General features: G+C 36.5%; 1 protein-coding gene across 18 annotated transcripts in view; it reads right to left on the bottom strand.

Moving 5' to 3' along the window:
- The window catches only part of LOC136854167 (receptor-type guanylate cyclase Gyc76C-like), a 467,449-nt gene that overhangs the window by 149,079 nt on the left and 300,890 nt on the right, over nucleotides 1-17,480 (bottom strand). For all 18 annotated transcript variants that reach the window (XM_067130442.1, XM_067130444.1, XM_067130443.1 and 15 more), the window contains 3 exons: nucleotides 2,891-3,270; nucleotides 2,508-2,669; nucleotides 634-783 (listed from right to left, as the gene is read on the bottom strand). In XM_067130442.1, the coding sequence (XP_066986543.1) occupies nucleotides 634-783; nucleotides 2,508-2,669; nucleotides 2,891-3,270 (692 nt within the window). The remainder of the gene's footprint in view (nucleotides 1-633; nucleotides 784-2,507; nucleotides 2,670-2,890; nucleotides 3,271-17,480) is intronic.

Genomic DNA, 17,480 nt, shown 5'->3' with positions numbered 1-17,480 from the left:
AGCAACAATGAGATAACGGTTCGCAGGTAAATTTTATCGTCAACATTCTTATGGGTTTTTGGTGTTCCTATATTTTGGTGACAACATGTTAGAAGATGCCAATAATTATTATTATATAAGCATAATGTTACCTTTGCGGAAGAGTATTGGATCAAGGATTCTTCGAGGAAGTTTTTCGACTTGACCTTTCATACAGCTTAGAAAATAAAACTAGATATCACAAAAATAAAAATGTACTGAGATCATTATTATCATACTGTACTTCCCAATATACTAAAAGGATATAAGAAACGTCATATTCTAAAAAAAGATAAATACACAACACACACACATATATATATGAGCATATGTATGTGTGTGTGTATAGTACTACGAGACAATGCAAACAGCACAGGACAAAGAAAAATAATGTTAAACATACAAAAACAATGACTCATTATTTGAAAAGGTTACATTGTACCCCTTTCATAAAAATTAACCCAGGAAAACAGCTATATCAATGACTGATGACTGACTTGCGGAAGGAATCTGAAACATTATGTATATATACAGTATATATATATACATACACACAAACACACACACACACTATCATGAAAAAAAATCCTGCAGTTCCCTGGCAAAAATACTCACGTAGGATATCATGGGGAGATTCTTCCCCTCAGCGATCGTTCCCTCGACGTAGCACGTGTGTTCAGGACCAAAGATGGCGGACACATTTTGACAGATGAGGTCTACGATGTGCATGCTTCCTGTGACCTCTGATCCGTGGGTGTCGTAAACCTGAAATAAATTGTTACAAATAAAAGTAAGCTTAAAAAACACACAAAGTGGATTCACAAAGCAGTTCAACTCATCTGTTGCAGATATATAAATCCATTACAAGGGGAAACAATATCTATTTGCCTCCAGAGGGCAACAACGTCAAATAAACATGTCATATATACTTTTTAAATATTGTTCCATGAAAAAAGCTGTTCCAACGAGGTGAAGAAGGCGAGGGAGAAGGCATCGTTGCTCCCCAGACCACTTTTTATTCCTAACAACAAAGCCATACTGGCTACTCCCACTACCAGTACACGGCACTTGAACATATACCGTCCTCCCCCCCTTCCTGTCCAATGCCTAAAAAACCCTGTACCAGGAACCAGTGGTAAGGTTCAGGCTAAAGTACAGATATGCCCCTGAAATCGCCACCGGTGGGCGATGACCCTTATACTCTTTGCGGAAAGGGGATTTAAGGTCTGACGTAGTTCAGATATGGGGATTTCTCAATGACCATTTTCTCCATAAATGCAGTTTTCTTGATCTTGTTCGGGATAGTCTTGTCCGTCTTGGTCTCTTCACCGTTAAAGTAACACAAGAAACTCAAGACAAACATTAGCCTCAGCAAAAAATTTATTCCGGTTTCACACCGTTAGTATGGTAAGAACCATTGTTCTTCTATCTTACAATTGCACTGAACTTAGTGTAGTTACTTTCCAAAAATAAACAACTTCTTTGTTTATTATGAATAGCTACTCTGCACGACAGGTTGAAATACATTATTTGAAATCCCGAGATTTCTTATGTGAAAATTATGCTGCTAAAACCTTCCTTGAGAGCAATATTTTGTTTACCAGAGATAATAAGGTCACGAAAGATATGACTGAATAAAATTATGATTAACAGATCAACTAATTATGGCGTTACTTGAGGTTTACTGAGTGTAACTGACTGATGCAGATGAAATTTGGTTAAAACAGCATTAAAGGATATTGGAACTCCACAAATGACTAATTAAGAAAGGCCTCTGTAAATACCACCAAATGCGAATTGTGATGTTTATGTAAGCCCATTGATCCTCAAAGGTAAAGGCATTTGCGGACCAGACTCCGAAATAAGCGCGTCTACCTGTCACGCTAATTAACGTAATTCGCCTGCTAAATTTGGTTACAGAAGTCCAAATTTGATTACAGAAGTCTAAAGGCTTCAAACAATATCCAAAGCAACCTGTATAAAGCAACGTTCCAACAAGACCTCCAAAATTCAAACAGTTGTTTAAATGGCTGTCTGAAAACTTTGACAATCACTAATTTTTAATATACAAAACATTATACGCAAAAAGTAAGTGTATAGAGATAATGTAACAGATTTTTGTATTAACTAACTTAGGAGCATGGAAAGCCTTCCACATATAAAGTTGATTATTCTAAATTATGTATGTTTTCTCAATAAAAAAAATCATAGGAAGAAACGAAGTAAATAAAAAATAAAAATAATAAAAATATGGGACCTGAATGTTCATTCGATGAAGGTGCTTTCTGATAGGCCTATGCGGTGCTACAAAACTTTTATCTAGAAAGGATTAATAGAAATTTTATTGTTTGCTGACGTATGCCCTTCTTTGTCTCACTGTTTCATAAAAAAACTGAAAAAATATAAATAATGGACTAAATACAGTACATAGTATGATTTTACGGCGAAGCAATAAAAAAAATGTAAAGGGTATCTGACAATTCACTCACCCCGTATCTGATGATGTAACCCTGTGGCAGGAGTCCCTTGGAGTTGACTTCATCGACGGCGTAAGAGAAGGCACCAGGAATCTTTAGACCCAACCGCTCTGAGGCCATGCCGCGCTGGGTGGGCAGAAACCCGACGAAGATGCTGGTGTTCCTTGGGTCATCCTATAGGACGGGAAAGACGCAAAAATATCGTTTGTATGACTGATGGAAGCAACTAGAAATCTGTATGGAATCGGCAAGAATTAACAGTTTTAATAAAAAATCTCTTTTTGCCCATACTTGACCTTATCTGACTTTGTTACTATTGCCATTTTCCTTAATTCAAACATTTATATTCTCAGTTCTATCAGCGACCTCAAGAACAAACGAAGGCACCAAATTACCTCGTATCTTGGCCAAATTTTGGCCTTCTTCCCGTTGCAAGTGTCCCACGAGTCGACATCCCAGTCATCACCTCCTCCGTCGCCACCGGCCGTAGGGGCAGGAGTGACGGAAGAGGGATTACTCGACAGGACGTTGTAGGCCAAGGAAGGAAAATTAGACGAGGGGACGATGGTGAAGTTCTCGCCGGCAGAAGCCACTTGGGGGTTCAAGGTCAGGAGGAAGATCATTGCTGACAGCCACAGCGCTGGCGAGAACTGCCAGCAACTGTGCAACGGTTTTGTTGCGGCTGCGCTCGAAGACGAGAGCGAACCACCGCTGTCCCAGCACCACATTCGCCACCAGAAACTGCCTAATCTCTTCATCTTGCTGTCCGCTGAATCTGCACGAAAAACAATGGAAAGAAAATCCTCCTTTCAATATTCATATATCACTTGCATTACAAGGTAACAATTACAACTAGAATGTATATTAAACAATGGTCTAGTTAAGTCAATCTCCCAAGGTACATATTTAGATGATGTCACTACACAACTACTTAGAGCTTCGGGAACTTTTTTTAGTAACTTACGTACTCTAATATATTAGAATCACTTTCGTGTTCTGCCCCACTGTTTGTACCAACACGCGACTTTTCATCCATCACAATTTTCAATTTCTTTTCGTTCAATTATTTCCCTCATCCTTTTCACCTACTGTATATATCTCCTGCTTGTCAACTACACATGCAAGTGCATACACACACACTGAGCTAATCCTGCAAGATTTCATCTTTTTATTATCTAGGGACAAAGCATAAGGAAAAATCATAAAATTGATGAAAATCAAAATTACAGCAACCAACTGGACCTAATCTTAGGGGAGACTACATCTTTCGAGAGAGACAGATTAAACTAATCCCAAATAAACGCAATTAGTGAAGCATTTTCAATGCCTAAACGTTAAAATGTAAAATAAATTCTCACGCCGAATGGGAAATACTAATAAAAGTTAATAGCCAACCGACAAAACGGATGAATAAGTTTCTCAGCCTACGAGTAAAACGGTGCATTTTCAAAGCCTCCAAGTAAAAGGGAAGAAATAACACGAATAATTTTAAAGCCTACCTATGAATAGGAAAGGTACATTACAAAGGGGAAAAAAAGGGGCTCAAAAACTGCTGGAAAAAACCACGAATAAATTCTTAACCATACTATTAAAATGTACGAAATAATTTTAAAGATTCCAATTAAAATATAAGGAACAACTTCCAACCATACAAAAAAAAATGAGAAAAGAAAGGAAACCCATCCTCAACACAATGTAGTCGGGATGAGCAGCCCAAAGAGATCAGAGACTAAGGTTAATTGGATATGTCATCAAAGCTATATTGCAAACTAATCTAACTTTTTGAGCCGATGGCTTTCTTTGTAATGCTGATTTAAAAAAGAGAAACACATTTATGGTATCATGGCATGAAGAATATGAATTGAAAAATTCTTCCAGTTGTTTAGAAAATGTATTTTTGGAACTTTTCCCTATGTAAGAGGGGAGGCACTATTTCATGATTAAAAGGATGGAATTCTTTGTATACTGCATCATTCACAGTAAAATTTAGGTGCCTTAATTAATTCTCTGATGACCATCAACAGAAATGACAACCATTAAGACATATATTTCCTTCATAAGAAATAGACTGGCAAATCAGCCAGTCTTGCTGCTGCTGCTCTCTGAAAATGTACACAATCCACACTTTTGTTCATCACAGTAAATCCTTCAATTTTCGTTTCCCTGTCATGCCTACGAAGTTCCTAACTTATTTTGGAAGCTCATTTCTTAAATTCCCCGGGTGATCTTATCTGACTCCAGTCCCTTTTGCTATAAAAAAATACGAGGTTGAAGTTCTGTTATCCTTTTATGATTTTAACTCTTTGAAAAAGGGAGGATTCAGGATCCATAGCATCAGGTGTAATAGAAAAAATGACAGGTTTGGCTACCGATCCTCCATTTCGGAAATTCTCCACAGCGCGATGGTGCAAAGGAGTTGGGTTAGATCAATTTTAGACTGTAGTGTCTAAGGTAGTTTGGGTTACACCAGCTCTTGACAACGTTGTCTAAATAGTTTAATGGCTATCAGCTCTTGATGGTGATTGTAATGTCTAAGCAGTTGTGAGCTGTGTGATTGTGACGTCTAAAACAGTCTAGTCTGCATCAGCTTGCAATAGTGATCTGATATAAACAAACTACCAAAGATATTGCCATCAAGAGCTAACCAGAACTACTTGAGACAGTTCTAAAGACCTCATATTTCGTTTCCCCTGAAAAAAGTTTTCACCATCGCACTGTGGAGAATTTCCGAAATGGAAGGTCAGTAACCAAACCTGTCATTTTTTCTATTACACCTTAATGCTATGGATCCTGAATCTTCCCTTGTTCAAAGAGTTAAAATCATAAAAGGATAACACAACTTCAACCTCATATTTTTTTAAAGCTACGGTCTAGAATTTGCTTTGGTAGCAGCTTCTAAATATATTTGGCATAAAATACTGGTATCTTAAATAAAGCAGTTCTCACGTCATGCAAAAGGATGAAAATAGGATTGTTCCTACAATTAGAACCTTGAAGATACCAAGAAGTCACGAGTTTATTGGTGAGGCAGGTGAAAAATTGAACAGAGTTGGAAAAATGGGTATATTCGCCTCTCTTATTTCTAGGTTACAGATACAAATGACCAATTTCATCAGGCTACTTAAGCATATAATAAAATAACAACTCTTTCGTTGATAATTCTTAATAAACTACTTATTATGGCAGGGAGAGTAATCTTTTATGAAAATTTACAGAAGTATGAGACAAACCTTATGCAATGATAAGTGACAAATGTCTCTCTCTCTCTCTCTCTCTCTCTCTCTCTCTCTCTCTCTCTCTCTCTCTCTCTCTCTCTCTCTCTCTGAATGACTTTTCAATCTATTTTAATATCACATACCCAGGATAAACTTATCACTCTGTCGGGGATAGTTTTTCATCCATTTACTGATAACAAAAGATTCTTTGGGGACAAATAGTTAAAATTAAACAAACATCATATGCATGATATACAATTTACAAAAAAACATGAAATATATAATATATATATATATATATATATATATATATATATATATATATATATATATATATATATATATATATATATATATTCGAGATTGCTCCCTGGATTTCAAGTTTCAAATTTAGAGAACGACTGAGTCGGAGGAGACAGACAACCTTTGCTCTTTGTCAGACTCATCCCTTCGTCCTTGAGGGCAAAGAGAGAACAAATACCCAATCTAAATGTACCCAACAACAGCTGCAACTGCCCTCAGAAGTAAAAAAAAAAAAAAAAAAAAAAAAAAAAAAATCTCCCCAGAAAACGGCCAACACAAGCGACGAAGACGACGCTGATGGAGCGGAGTCGACATTCGATATTAGAGGAATGTTTGTCAACCGATACGCCAGGAATCTCAAAACCCACACTCGAGAGCGCTTAACGCCTAAATGGGGGCGATGGCAATAAACGCACATACATACATGCATGCATGCATGCATGCATGCATATATACATGCATACACAGATACATACATGCAACTAAGATATACTTAACTTTTTAACCAGAATAAAAAAATCACGAGTGATGAAATTGTTTCTTGGATGCTTATCGACAGGCAGATGGAGATTTGCAAAAAAAAAAAAAAATAAATAAATAAAAAAAACTTGAATATAAAAAACGAGTAGTACCTTGGATGCGATACTACAAAAATGTACGAGTGTTTCAAATTCTTCTCTCTCAATATATATCACTATCTCCTTCTCCTCCAACAAATATTCTTGTACCAATACTGACTAAATTCTAAAATACGTTGTTAGCTGCATTACAGATTTTTTTTAAGCTCACTACCCTAGCATTCCATCTGAATTACAACTGTCAAGTTAAATATATCTTATTTTAACCAGACCACTGAGCTGATTAACAGCTCTCCAAGGGCTGGCCCGAAGGATTAGATTTATTTTACGTGGCTAAGAACCAACTGGTTACCTAGCAACGGGACCTACAGCTTATTATGGAATCCAAACCACATTATGACGAGAAATGAGTTGCTATCACCAGAAATAAATTCCTCTAATTCTTCATTGGCCGGTGGGAGAGTCGAACGCTGGGCCAACAGCGTGCTAGCCGAGAGGTCTACCCACCCATCCAATGAAGAACACCCCTCCAGTGAAGAACAAATTACAACTGTCATTTCACGACCGCAGTACTTCAACTCCCAAACACCCCGAACTGTTAGTGTTATTAATAGTATCATTTTGAATATGGCCTCTACTGCATCGTCCTCAGTCCGACTGTCTACATCAATTTCGTTATGAGTGCCATTAAGCAATGTCTGCAAGGCTTCATCATATATGCTATACAATTCTGGGTTTTTCCTACTGGGAATAACATACACCAAAAGGGAATTATAACTGACAAGTGCTTTTGCGCCAGCCATGATTCGAACATTGTTCTGGTTTACAAACAACGATAAACAGTGACTGACCACCTGGCTATCAAAGTGTGTGTGTGTATATATATATATATATATATATATATATATATATATATATATATATATATATATATATATACACACACACACAACATATATACATATATATATATACATATATAGTATATATGCATGTATATATATATATATATATATATATATATATATATATATATATATATATATATATACACACATATATATATATGAACACACAATATAACGTGTCTGTTTGCAATTAACATCCCAATCTTAAATGAGCAACAAAATCAAAAGCTGAAAAGGACACAGCGCACAGCAAAAAGTTAACGCCATCGTCTGAATCAAATCAAACCACCTTTCCAATTATACCACAAAAACCTTGGCTATAATATACCAGCCTCCACGCCATAAATCTTCTCTATACTGAATCCAACAGTTTTAGGTGTCGTAGGCGATCGCTCTTTCACAATAACATTTCACGAAGAGTCTTGGCTCCACATCCGGACTCGAATCAGAGGCACTTCCTAAACTGGCAATTTTGATTAGTAATAACTCTTATCTCATGAGGATACCGACGCTCTGAGAATAGAAGGAGTAGGAATGGCTTTACTAAATTCCATCATATCTCTTCTTCATTATCTCTTTACTAAATAAAAATATTGTTGCAGCAGTGTCAACCATTTTATTCATTATGAGTGTCAACCATTATATTCATTATAAGTGCCAACCATTATATTCATTATAAGTGTCAACCATTATATTCATTATAAGTGTATCACTGCATTCAAACTGAATAAAACTATTTGTTTTGTTTAACGACAGTTCCGGTTTCCTACAATATCATGTAACTTTTCTTTTTCCTACAGCTCCTCTATATTTTACTTTTCTAGTATTTTTTTTACTTCACTAATTAAAAAAATTTCCCAAATTGTATTTGATGAAAAGCACCCTCACAAAGTTATAAACTCATAGGAAACAAAGTTGCTATCAGCAGACGAAAATGACACAACCAAGCGAAGTTGAGCAGAACCCATCTGCTCAAGTGACAGCTGTCGTGTCTTGCATGCCGATGAAGCAATGAAGTTAACAAATACAGACAACGCAATGACTTTAAAAGAGTAGTATGTTAAAAAGTTAGTAAAAAACACGAAGAGTGTCATGAGAGAAAAACATCATACGGTAAACAGTTTTATTCTCTAACCACCCGCCCCCCCAAAAAACTAGATGACCAACATAACACCGTTAATAAAATATTGAGATGACGCAATATCCCTTTTGCCTCCAGTAAGTTAGGAAAAGCCCCAAGAGGGAAGGAGGAAGAGACAAATGACGAAGATCAAACAATGACGAATGCTCGACACATCATCAGGTAAACATCGGGAGGTAACGAGTGCCTGAAAGAACACATCCTGTTGGCATAAGGCATGCCAGACTCTGCTGACTTTGGAACCCGAAAAAGCAGGAGGTGGTCCTGGATGATGAAACAGGGGAGAGGGAAAAAGAAAGAATAACAAGCCGTGAATATTTTGGAAGACGACAAAGGAACAGGAGAAAAAACTGAGGGGAAAAGTCGAAAGCAAAATGGAAGGACGGTATTGCACATAAAGCTCTGGAGGTAAAATTTAAAAAGAGATGGACAAAAATCTTATCAAAAGAACGAAGGATGAAATGCGTTGGGATGGAAAGATTAAAAGCTGTCGATGTGAAGAAAATCTCACGAAAGGAAGATAAGGAGATAACAGAAACTTTCGGGTACAATTCTCACGAACAGTGGACAAAAATAAAACTTGACAGGAATATGAACGGAAATTGAGAATCCCAAAAGAAAACTAAATGTCGAAGACAATTGCATAAAACACATTTAAAGTGTAAAAAATAAATTATAAATTCATGGAAATGGAACTTTGCAAGTCAAGAGGAGAACTGAAATTAAAAATAAGTTTGACAAATAATTAGACATTAAATGAAAATGAAAGAAGGAGCTTTTGAATGAAAATAATATACAAACGGAAAACTCAAATGAACAACAAAACGAGAAAAAACGGAGGGAATATAAAAAGAAAGTTAATAGGATCGTAACAACTTGAAATAGAGGACTGAAAGGATACACTCATCAAGAAACATAAAAACAGAAAGAAGGTAAAAAAGAAAGCAAATGTGCCTGCCACAGGAGGAAATCATCAAACAAACGCGGTTTTCAACAATGTTGCTCGAAGGCAACACAAAACTCGAGAGAGATATAACGCAACTTCTCGAAAGTCGTAAGACATCATTTAAAATCGTTTCCGGTTGCAATGCAACGCGGAATAACCTCGAAAGAATCTATCGCATAAACGGAAAGAATATCAGCATTTGTTGAAGCTGAAAACAGAATCGTATGCAAAGAAGTTAGTTGAATAAAAATTGAGGGAAGGGGGTTACTTTAAATGTCTTCTTATCAGTTGGCGTTAGAGAATTACTTGACTTTCATAAAACAAAAATTCATAAGAGTTCTCAATTGAGGGCATACCTTCCCAAAGCATGTAAAGACTCATCACCAAGTGAATTTAGGTATGAAGTTTGACAGCGAAAATCCCAACAGATTATCTCACAGGCTACATGGTTTCCATGAGGACAGTCGTCGAATTCTTGCACACTACATCAAAAGCTGATGTGCGGTGTCACTCAATTTGTGCTTTTACCAAGCATCATCAAAATTCGTTAAATCCTTCGAGATTATATATATACTGTATATATATATATATATATATATATATATATATATATATATATATATATATATATATATATATATATATATATATACACATATCCACACACATATATACATATATGAGCTAGAAATGAATAACCATCACGATTATACAAAACCTTCCCAATCACAACTGTTGTTCGGACTGTTCGCTAATCCTCTTTTAAACTGAAAAAAAGCAATGGAATTTAATAGACGTTCTTCGCTCGCCGTGAGCCAAATGCAAATTGCAGAACACAAATCGGAGCTCGTAAAACTAGTCAGCAGGGATAAATGTAATTGTAGTTTACGCTCCATGTTAATGAGATTTTTCCCTCGCTCCAGCACAGATGCGGTCATTTTGTACACACCAGATGGAGACGACAGAGCTTTAAGATAACGTAATAGAATAAAACAGAATACAGAATTTAGGCCAATGGCCAAGCGCTGAAACAGAAACTGACAGTAAAAAGGGTTGAATGGTGTAACAGGAGGAAAACCTCGCAGTTGCACTGCGAATCAATTGTTAGGGGAAGGTGGAAAGTGAGATGGAGAAAAAGATATTACGATACAGTAAAAGAAATGGAAGGGGTTGCAGCTAGGGGCCGAAGGGACGCTGCAAAGAACCTCAAGTAATGTCTACAATACACCGCATGAGGTGCGCTGTCTACCGTCGACGGCGTCAAACTTCTGAACCTTTTCATCCGATCAGTACCTTGCTCATGTTATTACTGAATCACGATAAGACTCGCCAAGTTCCTAATCCTCTTATGCGCAAGCCCAGAGGCTTACGGGCAACGTTATGAAAGATGTCGTCCTCTTTCAAAGCCTCTAGAGCGGAGATCTTCAACTCATAGCGGAAACTCTTTGAGTAAGATTATTCTGTGCATATTCCCAAGAGGTTCTGAGAGGATATGGTCTTCGCGTTACCTCAGTAGTGGATAGCAGTAACACGCAGAACATTGCTTTACACATTATAGACAAATCATTTACCTTATCACAAAGTTTGGTAACTGCAGAATAACATCTATGAAATCAACCTTCCACTCCTTAGGCGTACTAAAACTTATAAACCTCAAGGAATCAGCACTAGAATCAGAGCTATAACCCATCCACTGTTTAACCTCAGTGTGATGGTCGTGAACCCAAAATAGAACCGATTTCATAGTTTTTTTTTTCATGCCTTCTCGACACTTTGGCACTCCCTTCCTTCACTCAGGTTCGAGAATCCTTCGTCTTCTGTGTTCCAATATTCTGATACCCCGACGCCCCAAAATGCCAAAAAGCAAATCTACCAGAGAATGTTACCAATTTTTCATATGTAATAGTCCCTATAACTTGAAGCGTACTGCGCCTTCCCTCCTCCAGGCTTAAAGATAATCATGACTAAAACTCTCTCTCTCTCTCTCTCTCCCTCATAAAGCACGACCCACACCTTATGAGAGATCCACGTTGCTACGCAAGTGAAGTAAAGGGGAATTTGGATGAAGGATTAGATGAAAGGCTCTAAGCTACCCCGACGGATAAGATAACGGCTAAATGATTTTAAAGTTTAGCTTTCCTGGCAAGTCTTTTTTTTTACAAATCTGATCCAACAAATAACTGACACAATCGATAGGTTAAAGCCACACCTTGGAAAACTATATAAAAAATATATCTAGAAAAAGTTCCCATTCAAACTATATTTACTGGATATAATACGTACATGAAAAAAAATGATCAAATTCCCATTAACACAATTTGCTCCTTAAAACCAGTGAACAAAATTTTGAAAAAATAAATTCATCACTTTAGAAAAATAAATTAGTAGCTTAATAGCCAAAGGAAAAGGTAAAGACTAATTAATGCACTGCCTTGATCACAGATGAGTGATCATAAAATATATTCTAGAAATATAGATACACAAAACATACAATAAACTCCATTTCATATTATAGCTTAAAAATGTTTAATTTCGCTTGTTGTGATAAAATGACCAGATTTTTAATGAAACCCTAAAACGAAGTTTAAACTAACGAAATTCGACCAATAAAGTACAATTTTTAGTAAGTTACATGTCCATCAGAACTCAAAATCAAGCACAGGATGAAAAGCGGGGATATAAAAGAACTGGAAAAGAGTAAACTTTGTTACTTTCAATCAATAACGCTCTGGAAATTCACCAACAACGCCTACGCACCCAAAGCAAGACGTTCCATATTCCATTATGAATATATTTTCCACATTTTCTTAAAAAGTAAAAAAAAAAAAAAAAAGAGAGAGTAGCGGCCCACATACGGATGCAAATGCATAAAAATTGTCACGAAATAGGCATTACCATAAAAAACGTATTCATCTTTCCTGTCGGGCTTACGACTCTCCTGGGAAGAGAGGTTTGAATATCTCAAGCCCTTATCAATTTCGAACGCGCTGCCGACTCTGTGGAATCTCCAGACATTTGACGGCGATGATGGTAAGATTGAAGAATGGAAAGAAAGCTTGGATATTGCCAAGGTTCTTGTCAAAGCGATCATCGCTTGAAGGGCTAAGGAATTAACTGGGGCTTCTTATTTGACTTTAAGCAACTGAATATTCTTATACAGAAGCAAGTGAAGAGAGAGAGAGAGAGAGAGAGAGAGAGAGAGAGAGAGAGAGGAAGAAGCGACCAACTAAGCTAATGCTCGACGGCAATTGGAAGATGGGAGAGAAATTCAAAGCCTAGTGGTAGAGGGAAAAAAGCATACACCGAACCAAGAAACCTGACAGTTACAGACTTCCAAAATAATAGACACCAGGTGCTGCGGCCTCCTGGTAAATGTAAACACACGGAGAAAGGAGATATTACGAGAGGACCTGAAGGCTAAATTCATACCTGTCATAAGGGCGCCAAGGCCAACTTAAAACCTAATGACGCGGGATGAGTCAAGATACGTCAAAATTAAGCATTTTTTTTTCTTTTAACACAATTAGCACCTTGGTATGCGACATCACGCCAAAACATACACGTACAGTCATGCGCCGATACAGGATAATTGTTGACTTCGGAGTTTAAAACTCTGGCCCAATATTTTTGGATACACTAAGTTGATTATTTGTTCGTTAAGGTGTTCGCATCATTTACCCGCAAAAAAAAAAAAATAAAATCAACTTCCCTTTGGTTTTAAAAAATTAAAAAAGTACAAAATCAACTTCCCTTTGGTTTTAGAAAATTTATGTAACAAGAGGTCACACGTAAAATGTTTATTTAAACACGCAAAATGTTTATTTAAAAATCTGGAAGCCCCTGCCAGAAGTTCTATAACTTCACCCAATCAACTTGCAAAACTACGAAACGAAAGACAGATTTTCCTTTCCTCTTGAGAGGGCATGAAAAAGACTGGAAAGACTGAGGTCTTCAAAGAACCTGCAACTTTAATACTAACAAAAAAAAATCAACAACAGCAACAAGGAACTGGTTATCAAAGACGTAAAAAAAAAAAAAAAAAAAAAAATCAGACCTTTCCGACAGACACAAACTATATTCACACACGCTCTCCAATCTCAAACTTCTGTTTTGAAAGGCTTCCGGAACTCCAACTTTTTGATAAAGTCCCAAGACGATGATGACCCCGTCCTCGATCTGAGACTTCGGAAGTGAAATTTGAAATAATTTTTAATAATTATTGAGGCACTTGCAAGTATTCATCAGCAGCAACTGCCCCCGGGACCTAACATGATTACAAAGCTCGCACATAAACTTCACTGAGAGAGAGAGAGAGAGAGAGAGAGAGAGAGAGAGAGAGAGAGAGAGAGAGAGAGAGAGAGAGAGAGAGATTTAAAACGAACAACTCAGTTGCATGAGATCGAACGTCTTTAAGTGATGAAAGCTAAACACAATTCAAAAAATCATTTGTAGTTGTTAGACTTCACACAGTGGCTCAGTATTAATTATAAATTATGAAAAAAATAAAAATTATGAAAATAATAATTCTTCTTTCAACAATGTAAATTACCAAAAGGTTAACCTTGAGAGTGAATGATTTGATAACATCAACAATTATGACGCTTCATGGCATCCACTGTGAGTAGACAGTTTCCGAGCAATAACCAAACGAGCGGAGGTGAAAACGGAACACTAATTTAAGCCCATGGTAAAATTTTATTAAAAAATCGGGGGGTTTTGCAATCAACTTTTAAAGCTACGGAACGATTGACAGACTCTCCATTCCACAGAGACACTGTCCTTCCCTCCTGAGAGGGCAAGGTTGGTCAATATACGACTGCTCAGGGAAATGACAGTAATTACTGAAGTCCTCAAAAGAACCTGCAACTTTAATACTAATAGAAGAAAAACTTCAACAACTGCAACAACGAACTGGTTATCAACGACTTAAAATATGAAAAAAATCATGAGACCCCGGTATTAACCCAGCATGTATCCACGTTTGTCAAAGTCCAAGGTAAACTCATGCCATATTAGCGCGTCACCTTCTCCGAGGTGCTAGTACTAAACATGGCGGAAGCTCCTTAGGACGCAGTGTTTAGTACTAGCCCCTCGGGGGATCAAAGTATTATGTACTCCCATTTCTACACATTGTTTGGGCGGCAAATTATTATTATATTACTGAACGATATCTTCGTGCGGCCGTTTGCTTTACTTAGCATGAGTTTACCCTGGACTTTGACAAAGGTGTATACAAACCGGGTTAAAACCTCAGACCCTTCCGACAAACAGACTATAATCACGCCCTCTCCAATCTCAAGCTTCTGTTTTTAAAGGCTTCCGAAACTTCAACTTTCTAATAAAGTCCCAAGACGAAGATGACCGCGTCCTCGATAAGAGACTTCAGAAATGGTATTGGAATCAATGTTTAATCATTATTGAGACCTTTGCAAGTATTCGTCAACATCATCTAAGGAATTAATCAGCTCGCTTACTTAAGAGAGAGAGAGAGAGAGAGAGAGAGAGAGAGAGAGAGAGAGAGAGAGAGAGAGAGAGAGAGAGAGAGAGAGAGAGAGAGAGAGAGAGAGAATATTTGATGCGAACAACTCAGCTGCACAAGACCATTCTTTCGGAACTGAAGGCTAAACACACATTCAAAAAACACGAAAAAAAATAATTTCTGGTTGTTAGCTGCACATACAAGGTCAGTATTAGTTTATGTGTACAAAACATCCATGAGATCAGCATATAAAAACAATAATACTACTATATAATTCTACAATTTAAAACGTAACATTTACCCACATATTTTTTGCACTAACACCAAGACAAAAATGCATCCATTTCTCGCTCTCTGTGTTTGCTCTTAGTGCCATTTCCTCTATGATCAATTTGTATCGAGTTAGTTTTCATGCTAAGACACTAATTTTGCTTTTATTTTAAAGCCGAATAGTTGCAATTCCTTGCAGAACATTTATAAAAAAATAAAAGGTCAAAATGACGAGATGAAGTTAGCTGAAATTAAAAAAATTAAAACTGGTGTAAAAAATTCTAAAAAAATAAAGTATTCTGAAGTATAAAACTGATTTAGTATGATGCAAAACTTCCATAAATTACTTTCCAATGATATATAGGTTATAACTACTTATACCAGCCAATGTACATTAAAATATTGGGAAAATGTATGAAAAAGTTTCTAATGATTTTCTCTAAAGAACATTCTAAATTTCTTTGATCGGTTCATTTAAAGTTAATTTCAATGTAGACTAATATTTTTTATATATGACTTTTGAAGGCGACTAGTTGAGATTTATTACAGATGTTCAAAAGATTAAACCAAATTACAAAAACAAATGGTACAAATGATAAGTAAAAGTTATCTGAAAATAAAAATCATAATTTTGCTATATACAAATATATTTTGCGTGGGCGTGCATGCGCGCGCGATCATCAGTCTTTCGCGTACTGTGTTTGCAATTACTAATGTTTCTTTGTGACTGGTCTACGTAAAGTTAGTTTTACATCCTGATTTTGATGTTAATGCTTATTGGTCACAATTTCTTGCCGTAAATAAAAAAAAAAATAATATAAAAACAAGTAAAAAAAATGCGCCGAAGTTTCTTCAGCGCAATCGAATTTTCCGTGCTGTATGAAACTCTCAGCTACGACCGGGGTCAGTTGCTCCCCAAAAGCGGTCAAGTGAAGGTCTGTCAGCGATGCCTCCGGAAAACGCTGCCAGACGCACGATACATGGCTAGCCTAACCCTAAATAGAATAAAAACTACTGAGGCTAGAGGGCTGTAATTTGGTATGTTTGATGATTGGAAGGTGGATGATCAACATACCAATTTGCAGCCCTCTAGCCTCTGTAGTTTTTAAGATCTGAGGGGGACAGAAAAAGTGCGGACGGACAGACAAAGCCATTTCAATAGTTTTCTTCTACAGAAAACTAATAAAGGTCAAAACGATGAGCTGATGATATATGTAAAATATTTATTCAACAAAAATCAAGGAGATATCAATTTTGTACCATAGAAAACTAAGATAAACTGCCTTTCCGGTAAATATTTAGTATATTGCTATTCATGCAAGTCTTTACACTGTAAAGCATGTTATCCTAATTATTGCCGGTATGGGTATATTTAATTAGTTTATCATATCAGTAACTGTGTTCCTGTACAGAAAGAGGCAAAAAATACAATACATTTAAATTTAACTACACCTAATTCTTTTCTAACATTTACTAACATTCATGAAGCAATGAACTTGAACAGCAAAGGACATAATTTACATAACGTGCTTGACATAAGAACGGAGTAACTGCAATATTATTTAAATTGTGTCAACATCTGGCAGCACGAGTAAACAAGTAGCGACAAAATTAAGGACCTGCATTGACAATGGAGATGATATTCTAATAATAACACCATAATAAATGCAAATGTTTTGGATTCGAAAATGGCACATGAATTCTGCACCAAGAATAAAGCCCACAGAAGGTGGCCTCATATTTTTTTTCAATGCTGATATTAGTAGTGAATATGTTCCACCGGCTGTTAGGGTTTTATCGTAAAATGTAACGTAAAATAGTACTTTCATTACCCAAATTAAAAATGGTTATTAACAGTTTATAATTTTTTAGTGAAATACTTTTGGACTTATGAAAGAATCTAAGTCTTAGTATTCATTAATAAAATCGGCAAATACAATTTTTTAAATTAAGTATGAAAGGAGAACGCTTCATTCCCAAGGCCCCTGCCTGAAATTGAATCTTGGGGAAGCGAATGTTCGTCGTGTGTAAATAAGCCTGTTCTTGTCGAGGCGAATTGAGTAATATACTGTCTGAGCTTCTCATTAAAAGGAAGGAAAGAGAGAGAGAGAGAGAGAGAGAGAGAGAGAGAGAGAGAGAGAGAGA

The sequence above is a fragment of the Macrobrachium rosenbergii genome, chromosome 28 (assembly GCF_040412425.1).
Source record: "Macrobrachium rosenbergii isolate ZJJX-2024 chromosome 28, ASM4041242v1, whole genome shotgun sequence".
In the NCBI taxonomy this organism is placed as follows: Eukaryota; Metazoa; Arthropoda; class Malacostraca; order Decapoda; family Palaemonidae; genus Macrobrachium; species Macrobrachium rosenbergii.
Note: the sequence above shows the minus strand (reverse complement) of the source record. Positions and strands in the feature narration are given on the sequence as shown.